The following is a 16,374-nucleotide window of genomic DNA, read 5'->3' as shown; positions in this document are numbered from 1 at the left end:
CCTTGCGATCCGACAGCCTTTAATGCAGTGCGCGCGGCCTGGGCTTCCTCGTCGCGACCAAGCACCGCCAAGAGCGCAGGCGTCGGCGGCTAGCCTTTGGACTTAACGTAGTCACGCCGCGGCCGGTGGCACACTGACGGACAAAGCGTCTATAAGGCACGGACGGACTCGTCGTCGTCTATGTGCTCAAGACCAAGCTTTGATGCTAGATAAAAATTCGCGTTGAATAATCAGTTCAACTTGCCAACGATTCAGGTCATTGTTTTCGATTCATCAAGTATTTCAACGATTTCCCCTCTATTATTTACATTTTTGGAATTAGACTTAGGGTATGAATGAATCAATAGGCACCACCATTCTTAGAATCAGGATTCGCAACGTTTCGAATCGTTAAATAGCATTGTGTAATATTTCCGAGCATGCCGTACTTTTGCGCGCTGTTTCGAACAACGTCGCAAGCTCTGCTTCTTTGGCATTCTTATACAGTTTAGCAGTCCGACTTTTCCACATTTACAGGATGTTAACCCGTGGAAATAACTCGCAAAAATAAAAGTTGAGCCATAAAAGACGTTTCTCTTTTCGCAGGAGCTGAACTTATATTGTGTGCGCCAGCAGCGGCAGTAACTGTAGGCGACTGGCGCGAGGTGGTATTGTATGGTGGCGCCAACTAGCCTTACTGCCACAACCTATAGATAGGGAATTGATACGGCATCGCGTAGACGCGGCCAGCGGGTCGAGTTCTACTTACTCGATGTCATATTGCATTCGGAATTATGCATAATAGGCGGGTGTGTTCTTGCATCATACGACATAGCCACCCAGAAAATTTACACGAGTTCACTTTTCCATCACAAATAATAAACAAATTTTTTGGCGCTTTCTTGTTAATTCAAATTTTCTCTTATTACAATGACACAAATTTCATCTACAGATGAAGTTGTCGAATTAACTTATAACTTTACCCATTTTTCAAAAGTTTTAGAATTTAACAGCGCTAAGAAAAAAAAACGGATTGACTTAACTGTACTTAGACTTTACTGCACTTAATGAATTAAAAAAAGTATTTCGATTCAACTTGAATTACAAATTCACACAAATTCAAAACATCGTAAATTTCAATCATTTTTTTCAAATCTCTTATTTGTATAACAATGAAAGAATATTATTGCGGCGCGACTTACTTCAATTTACGAAGTTTTAAAATGTTAGCAATGCTCGGTAGCACATTAGGGGTTAATCTTATTCAGGCCAAACATTAATAGCTTGTATGTATTTTTCACTTAATTTTAAGAGTCTTTTATTTCATAATTTTTTTCAATCAAAGAAAATACCATCGAGGATAAAGTAGTAGTTTCTAGCATAAATCAGTATGTGAATCTACTGTCATCAATTGAACTCATTTTTTCGCAGTTTTTGATGGTCCCAGTTTAGGCGTTGTTTCCACATTTTTCTTTAATTCTTATGAATGCGTAAACATGTATTTCTTGAACTGTATTTCTTAAGATAAATTAAAATTAGTTTAACTTTTTATTAGTTTAACACAACTAAAGGAATAGGTAAGAATCGTTTTTGCAGTAATCAGAATAAAAAGTTAAAACAAATTTTTCTTAACCAATAAAATAAAATAAATTATTGACAAGTGAAAAAATTAAAATTATAAGTAGGGCAGGGGATTTTCTTTATATTTAAGGGCGTCTTTGCAATTCAATTTTATTAAACGTCTGAAAGGAGGTTACTTGCAGAGGGAGTGCTTGTTCATTGACTTACTTTGTTATGACGATCAGGCACGTTTTGCTGCTTAGATCATAGATAAATGTCCGTTAATATTAATTCACCACATGAGTTGGATAATTTTTTCGATTGTAATTAGTTTTCATAGTAATGACGATGAAGCTCCAAATTGTTTGTATTTTTTCATTAATATCAAAAAAATATATAAGTGAAAGTTATAACATTTTAAATAAATATTACAATTGTTTCAAAGATAAATTATTTAATGTATTCAAATCAAAATATACAATATGGTATTTTACAAAATTTCTTTTGGAAAAAGGCAAGAGCGTACCATTATATATTTTATGCATTTTTAAATAAATTACTGTCTATTAAAACTATTCAACCTCATTCAATACCACTTGAGTAATTTTTTAACAATTTCAGTTGATTGATATTTCAAATTCCAAGAAATATTAATCTCAGATCATTTTGCATTGATCTCGAAAAACCAACTAATTTTAAAAAAACTTTACAAATCATAATAAAAGTGATTTGCAATAATGATATTATTAATTGGCACTAAACATTAAACTATTTTCGGCGATTATTCAGTTTTTAATCTCTGTAACGAATTGAAAAAGCTTTTTGAAAAGTAGAATACAGAGATAATAACAAGTAATTTTTAAACGATATGCGTTATGAAAGTCAGTTTACCAAAGATGACATTATTATAATAGATTGTCTGTAAGACGAGTCGAAAGTCTTATGTAGTGAATGGAAACAATTGATTTTAAATATTAGCCAATCAATTTTAGATGACGAATAAATTATATATTTCAAGATTCATACCTTATTATTTCATTGGCGTTAATATATCATTACAATTAGCAGGTACAAAAAGTGTCTATCACATAAGCAAATAAATAATTATTATTTATGTTGCGTTTAAAGCAAATTATTTTCTTTGCTTTATTTTCATTTTTGTTAACTAAAGACTTGTACTCTATTACGTTAGGTGCAAAATGTGCGTAATGAAAATGTTAAAATATTTATTTTACGTGATACAAATAAAAGTGAAGCCTAATCTTAATGCATTACATCACTTTACAATATTTAATTTTAGTTTTGTGCATACCCTGTTGATATAAAAAAATTAACAATCAATATAGTAAAAATGCTAAAACAAAATTCAATCATTTTTTAACTCTCACCTTTGAGCATTTTATTCTTTCTCAATTTCAATGCTAATTGCATAATTTCGAAACCTAAATGAACGTCGTGATTATTCATTTTTTTGTTCATCTCATAACATGTGCTCTCAATGCAATCGTACAATAAAATCTTTGATATTTGTGCATCAGAGACGACGAAAAAAATACTGTTGAATTTCTGCCTGTGCGCACACATGCTGATGAATCGAAATTTTCAACTAGTTTGATCACAAATTCGTCAATAACATTGTTAATTTATATAACCACGGCGCCCGCGCGGCGGCCTTATACAAAATTTACAATTAACAACTTCATATATACTCTAACCATAATATAATATCGATAATGTTCTCAGGCAAACTTATGAACTATATATATCATAATATTCTTTTTCATACATTTTAATAATTCATATAATATATATTAATATATAAATGTTAATCTTTTTTTACATGTATCAAATCGCGCATTGTTATTATTTTTCAATATTATTAGTGACAAATGGACGTAATAGGAAAGAATGAAAATGAAAAATTATTCGAATACTTAAGTAGAGTTCTTAACCATCGTATTGTTACATTGTATATAATGTTCTTTTTATATAATCAATGAAAATTCTTGCACCATTGTAAAAGTCTTCACTCGGTAATTATATAGTAAATACCGTAGTTTATATTATTTTATGTTTCATTATATTGATTATAAAATGCATTATTATATAGAGTTTGGATTTATATCAGTAATGCATTTTTGTAACAAAGCATTATGAAATTGTCGATGATATTGTTCAATCGGCCACATTAAGCCTAGTTATTAACTTATTGTATATTTTTCATATTTTATGTGAATTGATATTTCACGTTGTCAAAATCTTAAAATTATTCAATTTTATATTATGTATAACAATTTGCGACTAAAAGCATTTTTATTTAAACTTTTTTATCAATTTTTAGATAAGACAAATATTTTTCATCGTGTAATTTTCAGAAGGTATTCCCTGATTTAATGGGTAGATAATTAAGTCGTACGAAGACTAAGCATTGATCGTAGTAGACAAGTGGACAGAGTTAGATAATACTTTCGATAAACATACCTTAGGTATTATTCGGTAAGATAGTGTTTTGGAAATAATATCTATTCAACTGTTTTTAATGCAGTTCACTTATTTAACAAAAAATTGATGACTATCTCAATTTATCAAAAATTAAATAAATAGATGACTTACTATAAATTCGGAAGTAAAAAAATAAGTTGTTCAACAATTTATGTATAATTATTCGATTTTTACTATACTCAAAATTCTTTTCGAGTAAAACTATTTTGTTATTATGAAGATAATGATGTTGCAATGATATTCAAAAAAATGTTAGTCAAATCGATATTTCTATCTTCTATTTTTGAAGCATGTACGTATTTAACGACAATAATTGAGGTATAAAAATTATTGCTACCAAACGCAAATTGGTATTCGTTGTTGTAAAAAGAAATTTTTTCAATGTTTTTCTTACTGGTGTAACGAGACAAATTAGCAGTAAGTATCCGACTGGCGTCACTCCCGTCCATTGGGGTGAGCCCGAGGCAACAGTCAGTATTCCTCTTCGTCCTCTTCATAATCCTCTTCTCCCAGAATGCTAGAAAAAGTCAAGCAGGTTACTGTGAAACTTTGACAAAATATTAACTCTTCTTGCTAGTTGATTTACATCCGTTATTTAATATAAAAAGCCACTATAATTTATTGTGTAATGTTACTTTTGAATTAATTATATACAACCTATGAGTACAGAAGATAAATAAAAAATGCCAACTTACATGACTCAAATCTACCTTAAGTAAAGTAAATATATTTACAAAATAATGATTACTCATGCTCATGCTCACTTTTATCTCGTTGTATTATAATATTTACTATTTTATGTTACAGTGTGCATTTTTCGATAAATCAATTATTAGTAGAGGCATTTTATAATAAAAGACTACTCTTATTTCACATTTGAATTTTCACACTATAAAATCAAATAAAAGACAAATACATCGTAACTCAATCGAAACTTATAATGAAAAGTAATTTCACGCATAGTAAATTGTGATTTTCCATCAATGTTATTTTCAAATCGTCGAATAGTAATAAATCATAAGTATAATCTGTGATTGGTTTGAATTTTTAATGGTTCGTAATAATTAAAAACCCATAAATTTTGTTAGAAAACTTTTATTCAAAATTCATATATGAAACGAAGCAGTAATGAATACAAAAAATATTACTACCCCTTTTTACAATTGGACTAAATTGAATCTACCAGGGATCTCGATTGAAAGTTCTCGTTCTTAATGAATATAAGATAATGCTTTTTTTGCTCAAGGAACACATCGTTGGTACGAAAAATATATTAAAAATCAAAAAACAAAGCTCACAAATATTGTACAATCGAGATGAAAAATCGCGTTTTTATATATAATTAGTGTCGTCATATAGGAACATTCATTCGTATTTCCTACTCATAACAGTGCTCGCGAAATCAAATATTTAACGTAAATTAAGTCTTATCTATAGCCGATCAAGGCACTGCGTATTTTTTTTCTTTCGTTACACGTTACTTACTCTTCCTTCCTCTCGAATTTATCGATAAGACTTCGATTGGAACCGCATGATTTTCTCACCGGAGGACAGTACCAGTAGCACAGTACCACCAGGGGTAGGATAAATAGTAACACTGGAATGGTCAAGGCCAGAATTAAGTTGCGGAGGTTGTCATCCCACGAGTATCTGTGGAGGATCGTTACATAAGTTACAGTTTAATTTGAAAATAAATTAGATGACTCACTTGGCTATGACAGTTTCCGGGTAGGTTCGGCTGTAGTAGCAAGGAAAGACATTGCCGCGGCTGGTGTTTCCGTACTTCTTGGCGAATTCGGCGCAGATCACTCCGGTGTCCGGGTAACCACAACCTTCTGCGTTTACGAAAAATTTCGTGTCGATCATGTCCCAGTTGACGCTGCCCGTAGGCGAGGCCGTGAACTCGTCGTAAGACAATTTTGTGTAGTTTACCCGTATCTGATGGCAGCTCGTCACGGCGGCTGTGCAGCCTGAAAATGATTGCAAATTATGCATGAGGCGTCTGGATTCGGCATCGGTTTATAATCAATCTTTACCCCACCTTCTCTGCAACTGGCCCATGAACAGTTTTTCAAGCCCTCGGCGAGAACGTGACTGGTCGTTGCGCAGGCAACGGGTCGAGACGAAAAATCGGCCAGAATCGTCGATATCGCCGGTTCAACGACAAACGGAATGGCAAAGAGGAAGGCAAAAACCGCCAGTATGGACGTCGATCCAAGACACAAGGACGTGTAGAATTTGGCTTTTTCCATGAACGAGACCACCTCCTCGGCCGGTAGAATACCGCCGATCTTTTCCTCGCCGTCGGCCAGCGTGGTGTCGGCCTCGCTGAGGGCCGCCATGCTCGACTTTCTCTGGCTGCCATCGTAGATGCTGATGGACTTTCTCGGATTGCTGTCGTAGCTGTACTTCCTCTGAGCGTAGCTGGGATCGACTCGCAGCTGGCTCGAGCGTCGCTCTTCCTCGTCCTCGTCGGCCGCGCCCATAACGACGGTGGAATCGTCCGAGTCGACCGAGGCACCGGCGCGCAAGGCCTGATAGAAGCGCCTCTTAGCCGAGGACACCGGCCTGCCTCGTATAGAGCCCCCTATGGTTCCGGTTTAAGAGATTCGCTCTTTGCTTAACCTGGACGCGTTTTTTTTATCTTCGACCTCGAAGTTGTCAGTTTAAGGCGCTACTTGTCCCGGCTCCTTCGTCACGAATTAATCATCTGTCGTTAATTTTTTTTTGTCTTTTATCTCGGCGGAGGTTGGTATTTCGCGTTTTCTGCTTCTTATCTATTATCTTCTTGTGGACTTTCTAAAAGCGCATATATGTGTGTGAGTTAGTGTACATTGTACTTCCAACTTTCGTACGATTCTATTCAGTGACTAATACAGTTCAAATTATGGAAATTTTGTCGGTCAAGCTCGAAAAACATGGAATGTTTATAATGATCAAGCTGGAATGCGATAGTGTCAAAGTGTGAATGCCTTGCCGATAAATATACGTATATGTTTATGCATTGAACACGCGATGCAAATACGAAATTGTGCTGAGGCAGTGAAACAACACGAAATATTATTTGATTCGCAATTGATTCCTCGTAGCTGCCAAAGCGGCAATCCTTGCGTAGATAGTTATATAATAATACATTCTAACCGTGTGTATGTATATTAAAGTAAATATTAAAGTAAATTGTCGATGCGCTTAGCCTTGCCTTGCCGTTTACTTAATTGCATCTTTTGTATAGCTCAAAGCAGTAGGGCCTCGTGTGACTGATTTGGCTTGATTATTTCTTTTTGCTTCTCGCTCTAGTATACGATAATAATTCGTTCGATGTGCTCATTGAGATAAGAAGAACAAGAACCACGCGTTCCCCCCCACCCCCCAACTTTTCCAACACTTCCTCAGTAGTGCCCGCGCAGAGAGAATATCGACTGTCGAGCCGGGCTCTCTTCCAGGAGGGGAATGCCTGCGAAATTAAATAGAACAATTGCAATATATAAACATGTTAGGAATTCACATTTAATTGCTTTTGGATAATTATACGATTCACTGTTTTGAATGTTATAGAGCAATTTACAAATCAAGTCACGTGTTTCGAGCGAGATCGATCTGGTTGTTTGTAATTTTTTTGCCACAATCTATTATCATGCGCTCGTAGAACTTATTATAACTGGATTACATTTCGAAAGAAAGCGAGTCTCGCTCTGAAACGCGATACCTTAATAAACAGGCGATAATATATTGCTCTCGATATTATGTTGCCAAACCCATGCACTTGTATGTTTTTTAAAAAATCATCGTTTAGCAAAATAATTCATCATTTCAATGTGCAAGCGACTGCGAGTTTTAGTTCGATCGATTCGGTTCTGCATGTAATCTGTGCCACAAAATTTTATTATTATTATTATAATTCTTTAATATTCAACAAGGCACTACATGTTAGTTATTTAAGCACGATCGGTCGCAGACTTTTTTTGTAAATCAAAAATAACATGATAGTGAAGTGGAAAGATCATCTACTATAAGAGAATGGAAAATAAAGTGAAACTACAATTTGCGTAAAAAATCATTTATTTGACATTACATTACTTGCGTTCTTTTAAAATCTGACTGGAACGAGTTGCCAAATCTGTCTCTATAGGCTAGCTTAATATTGTTATAGAAATGTCGATGATCATTTTCGTAAAGACAAATAATTGCAAATTTTATAAGTATAATATGCCTCAACGCTTTGGCGTATAATCCGCTTATGGCATATAGAAACCCTAGAATAGTTGAAATTTTGAACTGTGTGCGTTAGCGCCTCTACATTATTAGGGTGTTAAGGCATGTGATGGGCTTATTTTAATCTGACATTATTGATACATTCTGTCTTGTTATGTATAATCTACTTTATACCATCTTATCAGAGTGAACGTGAGTGTTTGTCTGTGTGCTTGTGTGCTGTCGTTCTGCACTGGAAACCCTCTTGATGAACAGCAGCTCAACCAAATTTAGCTAATTGTATTGAGCTGTATGAGCCCAAAAATACAGTCCTCACAACTAAATGTTATATCGTTGCTGATCGTTGAACTGTCAGATGTTGCTATGTTCATTTTAATGAACATTCTGGTTATGTTCACTTACAAACGCGTGATATTGACGTGACGTGGCTCAGTTCACGTTTGTTGACATTGAAAAATATGAATTGAGCTGTATCAACTCAAAAAATTGCGTTGGCAGAGCTACACATCGAATCGAGCTCGTATAACCCGAGATTGAGCTCTGCCAACTCAACATGGTTTCCAGTGTGAGTTTTCGTATTATGTTATTTTGTATAATATGCACCACGAGCATCGACTAATTCGTTCGGACTAGAGTTATGAAAATATCGTATGAGAATTATCAAGATGGACTTTTTCATGCGTTCCATTTTCAAGTTTAACGAAAAAATCGAGGGCAGTGCACTTTTGTGTGTATTATTATAAATATCACATTTTATCAATTTGGGCCCTAGATCGTTTCAACTCTTGAATTGCTCGATCCGATGAAACATTTCGATCGCTTCTACTTTTGATGTCTCTACTCATAAAATTTTTCTGTGTTAATTTTAAGTAACATACTAAATGTCTACAATAGAATACTGGCTATCAGTACAAAAAGAAAAGAACGTCCATAGTAACAAGCGAACATTTTCATGCCTATTTACAATATTAATGAGAACTATATACAGTATTAAATAGGACGTACGTATGATAGTAATAATATAATAGACGATCAAAAGTAAAACAAACACACATACACATGTAACACACTCACGCGCTCTAAAAACACGATTTTTGTTCGCACTTTTGGTCTCTAACTCTGCAGTAGCAGTAGCAACTCGATTTGTAAAATTTCATTATATTTGGTAAATAAGAAAGATCGATGGCTAATGGAATCATTTGATAGTTTCTCATGTGCGTATTAATAGTCAAGGGTGGATCTTCCGTTACATATAAGTATGAAGTTTTACCGTACGAATTACGTTACCATTACGTTAAGTTACGTCAAGTTGGAGGAAAAGAGAAGTGTATAATATACGGCGAGATCGGGATACAAAGAGAGATAAAGTTTCGAGCGAGCGAGCGAACGAAGCGCGGGGAAATTGGTTGATCGTTTGTTTTTTGTATAGATGGGGAGGGGTCCTTACGTGACGGATCTCAGAGAGCCATGACGGAGTCGGAGGCGGCCCCGCCTCCGGCGTCGACGAGATTGCCCGAGGCGCTCTTCTCGAGGGCCAACTGGGTCAGGGCGGCGCCGGGGGTGCCCTTGAAGCGCATCTTGGCGTCGTCGCCCACCACGACGGTGCGCTGGCACAGTATGAGCGTGAGACAGCTGACGACGAACAGCACGCTCGGCATGATGAACGCGACGAGGAACTCCTTGTAGGTGGACTCGAGGTCGAAGCGCGACACGACGATGCTCGTCTTGCCGTCGGCGTAGTAGCAGGGAAAACGGGCCCGCGCGTTGTGATCCGAGCCGTCCTTGCCGTACTCCTGCAGGAAGAACTTGCACTCGTCGCGCAGGGTGTTGACGCAGCCCTCGAGATTGATCAGCAGTCGGCTCTCGTTGGCGATGATCAGGTCCATCTCGGGCGGTATGAACTTGCGCGTGTCGTCGAGCGGCTTGGTCGCGTACAGGTTCAGGTAGGACAGATACGTGAAGTTGGTCAAGTCCGTGAGCATGTCCTTCTCGAGGACCGAGCCGTTGATGCAGTCGACCGCCTCGACGCCGAGACTCGTGTTGTAGATGCCGTAGCAGGAGGCCATCATGACGTCGCCCCGCTTCTCGTTCCAGATCTCCTTCTCGCTCTCCATGTCGAGGGCCTTCTCGCACGAGGACAAGTACACTTTGTCGCCGCTCAGCAGTATGACGTTCTTGTTGCGAGTGGGTATGTCGACGCAGCGCCGGTCGCAGTTGTAGGGCGGCCTGATCTTCTCGCAGGTGCCCCGATTACAATTGAACAAGCCGTCGATCTCGATGCAGGTTATCTTGCCGCGACGGCCCGAGCACTTGAGGGGCGGATCGGTGTCGTGGAACGCGCACTCGAACGCGTCCGTTATGTTGATGCAGGTGCCCATGGTGCAGTTGAACGTGCCCGTCAGATTGCGACACTCGTCCGCGATGCACTTGGACTTCTTGGCGTTCTCCTGGTCGATGCCGTAGCACGTCTTGTTGGTCGTGTTGGTGCAGTTGGCCAGCAGAATGGACGAGCCGTTGTGGCGCAGATTCACGTGTATCTGCACGCAGGGCCCCGAAGTCTTGGACAGGCACCACTCGCCGCAGCTGCCCCAGTCGCAGTTGTCGGCGTTGGTCGCCCGGATGGTCGTGCACATGGCCGGCACCTCGCTTATGCCCGACTGGAAGGCCCGCGTGCTCGGCATGTAGACCGCCACCGTGAGATAGACCAGGGCGACCGAGGACAGCACCGCCGTCATCTGGCACAGGCAGATGGTGCCGCAGATGCGGCCGTCCTGCGGCGGTATCACCAGGTCCTCCACCGGCACTGGTTTGCCCATCTTGTCGCTTTCGCGTCACTCGCGCGGCGCGGAGCAGCAGCCAACTCTACCCAAGTAGACTAGAGGCTCTTCGGACTGCTACACATGATCCTTGTCGTGTGTGTGTGTTGAATCGACGCGCACGTTTTGTCGGTGGCGGCGGCGGCTACGTCTTTGGCCGTCAACGAGGTCGGACTGCGCGCGGGGGCCTCGTCCGGGAAGCAGGGCTACACTGCGGGCCGACCAAACTCTCGGGGCGCGCGCAATCCGCGTTCGAGGGACGACGACGACGATGGAAGCAGCCCACGCGAGGGAGAGAGAGAGAAAGAGAGTCAGAGTGCGCGCAAGCCCCCCATCGATTTTGCAAGTACGAGCAGCAGTGGTAGCAGCGGAGCTTTCTACGCGCCTGCGCTTCGGATTATACCGCAGTGACGTAAGAGTCGTACGAATGAGGAGCAGCGCCTCTCTCTTTCCCTCTCTTGCTGCTGCTGCTTCTGGTGTACATGCACTGCTGCACTCGCGCCAACGCCGAGCGCGTGGAAATAGAGCCAGTGCTGCCTCTACCCTATATGTGTATGTATATAGTGCGAGGCAATTTAGCGTTCGCCTGTTCGCGTATCGGGTCAAATGAAACTGGGTGAAAGAGCTGCCGCCGCCGCCGCTGTTGCCGCTGCTACTACTGCCCCACCCCTCGATCTCCCGTTCCAACGTTTGTATATAGGAAATTCGCATATTTTTTTGCACCCGAAAGCGTGTACGCGACCTCCTCGTTCTACAGCGGATTCTAATACTTCCGGGCTTGCCGCGTATACACGTAGTCAATGCTTTGTCAAATACGAATATTCCCTGTACATAAGCAAATTAATCGTGGTAAATTCACCGAGATTATCCCGTGAGCGATCGCGGCAAGCCTAAATCGCGAGCAAATTTGAATATCAAGCTACGCTGAGGTCGCAAAAAGGTTTACTGAAAATACACCCCCGCAATAATTATGTGGCACGTTATCGCTTCGTATAATTACACTAGGCTAGCGGATAAACAAGGTCTTTAAAGGCCAAAACCATTAAATCAGCACCTCGACACAGGACCAGTAGTCGCAGTTTTGCTCTGCAGTTCGAATGACTAACAATTGCATGCTTACAATCGACCTGAACGAAGCGTATCGATAATCATTTATTATGTAAAAGTTACTCGCTTGCAGCTAAAGATGATTATAAAGTTGCGAGGGAAGAGTCGGATGTATACATCGAGTGAAATTCAATAAATCGCTGCAACGCTTAATACATGTTAAAAGGGGGAAAGACATAAAAATACACGTAGCGAACGAAAAAAAGCACATACGAAAAGGGTATCGACCCACTAAGTTGGAGCATCAACATATATAATATTGGATTTTCGACCCTGTTAGAGAGTTCAATCGAATGCCAATAACTATTTATGTTCGAGAGAAATCTTCAAGACCCGTTATATGTCCAACATTTTATATCGCATCATCTGATTGTCCATTTGATCAAAATTCAACGAGAAACTCATATCATGGTTATAGATAGATTTAGTTTTTAATAATAATGTACTCGACATTGTTAAACAGCTTTACTTATAATATCTAAACAGCTTTACGTCTGACTAATGGCGATCATAACTACTTATAATTTTTCAATGCGATTCTTTTTCAGCTTGATAATTACAACGAATTGAAAAAAATTATCAACAATTGTCATTAAATAGATTAAATAAAATACCCTTAATAAAATTCAAGGGGTGGATAATATTTCTTCGTCGAAATTTCGAATTAGTTTTATATTCATACAATGAGAATTTAATATGAATCATTTGAAATTTCATTTCATCGATTGGACGATTCTAATGCAAATTTTTTCCGATAAGTTACGATATCATGGTTATTATTTATTTTATAAAAAAAAGGCGAACACTGCATGAATACCATTATGTCGTAAACTTAAAATACAACTTTTTTACGATAACTCATCAAAGTTACGCGAAACAAGATGTTAAAATTTATAGCATTACCGCTGTAAATTTTAGGAACAGCTGTCTTGTATCATACATATCTTGATAAATAAAATCACAAAAACATATATCGTAAGGGTTTATTTAACTTTAAATTTATTTAAAACACTTCCGCAAAATGTCAACGATTGTAGTTTAGAATGTAAATTCGATTTTCATTTAGATTTGAATCAATATCAATTGTGAAAATCAATTTAAACTTTGCATACTGTGTATTCATTCAATGTAAATAAAACAATTCCATTCACTGTTGTATGTCATGATGTAATGAACTTTTCAATGCAATTTTATCAAAAAAAATCGAAGCTGAACGTATTCGTTTTTCCAACCGGCCGGATGCATTATTGAGAGTAACGATCTCACTTTTTTCCCCAACATTATCGTTTCGTGCGTCAGTCTATATTCCAAGGTGACTTTCAGTCGCGTTTTACTTTGCATCCGACTGCAAAATCGGTCCAAAGTTTTATCCTCTCTCGTCCTGAATAGCAAATGCTCTTTCGACTTAATTTTGGAACACGTTCAACTAGTCCACCTATGTAAATCACTGTTTACATCGATGTTCTCTCGATAAGAGCCATCGCGAAAATAATCCCTTATCGTCTCATCGAGGCATTCAAGAAAATGTCTAAATAGTATCGATGCACGACATACAATAGCTATCTAACAAAGCTAGTAAACATACTTTGCGCTAGTGTGTGCAAAGCTACTGCATTTATATACCTGACCTTTTAGTGCGATGACATTTTCGATCCAAATCCATTAATCGTCTTACAGACGGTAATGTGAGCACGAATCGCGCGCGAAAACTGACGACCGGCTGGAGGCTTACGATTCTGCATTTTTTTAAGTATTTAGAAAAAAAGCAATACTGCGCATGAACGTGTAAAATTTTTACTCAATCAACTTTTTCCTCGATTTATAGTCACAAATTACGCTATGAGTTTCATCTTCGTGACTTCATTTTTAAGTCATTAAACAATCATAACAAGCCACATTGTATTCTCCAGAGTGCCGTTCACAATGTGCCGTTGAAAATCGAAACTCGGAGAGATGCTAAATTAATGACACTGTAAATTTCATGATGTGAGTGTGTATGTGTCTATGTGAGTGTACACAGTTATTAGTAGAAAAAGTGTGCTATTTGTTCGATTGCTGCGCATTGCAGTTTTTTTATTCTGGTCAACGAATAAAAATAGAGTAAAAAGTATTTATAGATTTGTTATTGTAAATTACTCTTTTTCACGGTTTATGATTCGTTTGTAAATAAAGAGTTTAGAATTTGACATTTTTACCTTGGTTGCTTTTTATCACTTTTAAAGGCTTTACGTAGAAATTCCATTAAACTTGAGAAGATGAACGTACATGACAAACAAATGGTATCGTAAAATATGACCGTAGACATAAAGTACGAAGGCTAAGAGCCACGTAGGAAATGATGTAAACAAAACAGTTATTCCAAGCATAAAAGAGAGTGCGATACGTAAATAGTAGCCTAGAGAGAAGTGCAACTGTATTCTCTACGGTTCTGCCTGCGACGGTGTGACATCCAATAACCTCGTGCAATATGTGACGGAATTCGGCGCGCTCGCCAATCACGCGTCGAACTATTTTTTATCGTCGTCGCGAGTACGATATAAACAAACTCACCTGGATCTTTGGATTTCAAAATTCGGCGAGGAAACAGCAGCCGCAGCAATGGCAAAAGTCGCACTTGTACACTTTACGTAGCACAGCACACTCGTAGTGCAAGGGGGGTTAAAAATCGAGGACGGAGATAGATCGAGATAGAGAAAGAGAAAGAGAGAATAGGGTCTTTCTCGCACGTTGTTGCTCTACGTTGCTGCTGCTGCTGCTGCTGCTGCTGCTGCTGCTACAAGCTGCAGCGGAAGCTCGGCACTGCGGCGCGCATGAGTCGTTTCTCCTTTTGGGGCGGCAGCGTGATACTACAGCGTCGAGCCGTAGCAGCAGCAGCAGCAGAGTCGAGACTAGCTCCACCTCGAGACTGCCGCGGTGGGTTAGCTGCTGAATCAATAATAATATATAACTGTATAGAGCCGCGCGTCCCAACGACCGAAACTTTCTGGGTAGTTAGGGATCCGTGTCTACTTCTATACATAGATATATCGCGCGCGCGCCGTGTGTGCAAATATCTATATGCACGCGTTATAGAGCTTGCGAGCTTGCACGATCGTATATACGACGTTACAATGAGTACTATTTGTGGGACACAACGATCGACGGTGTCTCGTTTAAACTTTAATGCTTGGTGGTTTAATACATAATTTTTTATTTTCTAACCGAGTCGATTATCAATTTTGCCTCGATGTTCGTTTATTTTCATGTTCCCAACCGAAAGTACTCCAGGAGTCACATTAGACTGTGAAACTTTAGTTATCTATGGATCTTACGTATGCAACTCGAAGCATTATATATAGAGTATAGAGTAATAGAAAAAAGAAAAGACAGAAACATCATCACAAAGAAACTTTAGATGCTACGAGTATATATACACACACACACGTTCGAATAGAAAAGAAAAATCGGATTTCTCCAAGTGCCACTGGTTCCTGTTTACCACTTGTGCCAAGCTGTACTCAACTCTGCCTCGGCACAGTGCATGTATAGACAAAGAGAGAGCACATCCTTATTTCTTTTTTCCGTACGACTGAATGACGTATTCGGAAAATCAGTAAACTTTCGTCGTATTTATTTTATTCGCGATAGATCGCCTGGCCCTGTCCGCAGCAGTCGCTCGTTTCCTCGCCGATGAAACAGCATTTTTCAGCAAAAATACTCTCGGAAAATTCGATCTCGGACTAATGCGTTACGAGCTTTCCTTTTTCTCCGTCTTCTTCTTTTTGCGCACAAAACTTTTTCAGCGTTGTTATATTGTTTTCCAGCGAAACGATTTACTCTTTTTTGCGCTGCGTTATATACACATTATTCTCGTGCTTTTCATCACTTCGCTTCGGATAAGATCTTTTAATCAACATCCATTTGGGCGAGTAAAAAACGCCTGCGTTATCCTTATTCGAACGTCGGATTATGAAAAGTCGCAATCCAAAAAACGAATCGATATACTGCACGTATATGATAATGGAATCAAGGCGAGTCATTGGCCGCGCATCATGGATATCGATTATCTCCGATGCGCGTTTTAATAGTTCGATTCGCGCAGTCAATAGCTATGATCTTCGAGTTATGCGAGGCATTCGTGTACGCGTCGGCTGGGGAGCATATATTCTTATATGTACGTATCGACACGTAACTTAATATATATCGAATTACATACATG

The 16,374-nt window shown here is 38.9% G+C and overlaps 2 protein-coding genes across 3 annotated transcripts; both read right to left on the bottom strand.

Annotated features, from left to right (window-relative positions):
- Positions 1 to 2,060: 2,060 nt before the first annotated feature.
- Positions 2,061 to 14,985, bottom strand: LOC106650497. Of its 2 annotated transcripts, XM_023460459.1 has the most exons (5): positions 14,727 to 14,985; positions 6,083 to 6,840; positions 5,750 to 6,011; positions 5,527 to 5,691; positions 2,061 to 4,558 (listed from the first exon to the last, which is right to left on the bottom strand). In XM_023460459.1, the coding sequence occupies exons 2-5, from the start codon at positions 6,525 to 6,527 to the stop codon at positions 4,513 to 4,515; spliced, it is 918 nt and encodes a 305-aa protein (XP_023316227.1). In that variant the 5' UTR covers positions 6,528 to 6,840; positions 14,727 to 14,985; the 3' UTR covers positions 2,061 to 4,512. The 2 variants fall into 2 exon arrangements, with proteins under 2 accessions (XP_023316227.1, XP_014224012.1); XM_014368526.2 differs by lacking the exon at positions 14,727 to 14,985 and having other exon boundaries at positions 6,083 to 7,316.
- Positions 7,377 to 12,628, bottom strand: LOC106650495. The gene is made up of 2 exons (XM_014368524.2): positions 9,701 to 12,628; positions 7,377 to 7,495 (listed from the first exon to the last, which is right to left on the bottom strand). Exon 1 carries the CDS (start codon positions 11,067 to 11,069, stop codon positions 9,711 to 9,713), a length of 1,359 nt encoding a protein of 452 aa, XP_014224010.1. The 5' UTR covers positions 11,070 to 12,628; the 3' UTR covers positions 7,377 to 7,495; positions 9,701 to 9,710.
- Positions 14,986 to 16,374: the final 1,389 nt, after the last annotated feature.

This window comes from Trichogramma pretiosum, unplaced genomic scaffold, assembly GCF_000599845.2.
Source record: "Trichogramma pretiosum strain Unisexual culture from Peru unplaced genomic scaffold, Tpre_2.0 scaffold5, whole genome shotgun sequence".
In the NCBI taxonomy this organism is placed as follows: domain Eukaryota; kingdom Metazoa; phylum Arthropoda; class Insecta; order Hymenoptera; family Trichogrammatidae; genus Trichogramma; species Trichogramma pretiosum.
The sequence above is the reverse complement of the archived record's forward strand: the minus strand, read 5'-3'. Positions and strand labels throughout refer to the sequence as shown.

Excerpts from the sequence above, each read along its gene's own strand:
- LOC106650497 (XM_023460459.1), bottom strand. The coding sequence starts at position 6,527 with ATGGGCGCGGCCGACGAGGACGAGGAAGAGCGACGCTCGAGCCAGCTG. Across the intron at positions 6,012-6,082 it reads ATGGGCCAGTTGCAGAGAAG|GCTGCACAGCCGCCGTGACG; the intron begins GTGGGGTAAAGA and ends AATCATTTTCAG. Across the intron at positions 5,692-5,749 it reads CCGGAAACTGTCATAGCCAA|ATACTCGTGGGATGACAACC; the intron begins GTGAGTCATCTA and ends GATCCTCCACAG.
- LOC106650495 (XM_014368524.2), bottom strand. The coding sequence starts at position 11,069 with ATGGGCAAACCAGTGCCGGTGGAGGACCTGGTGATACCGCCGCAGGAC.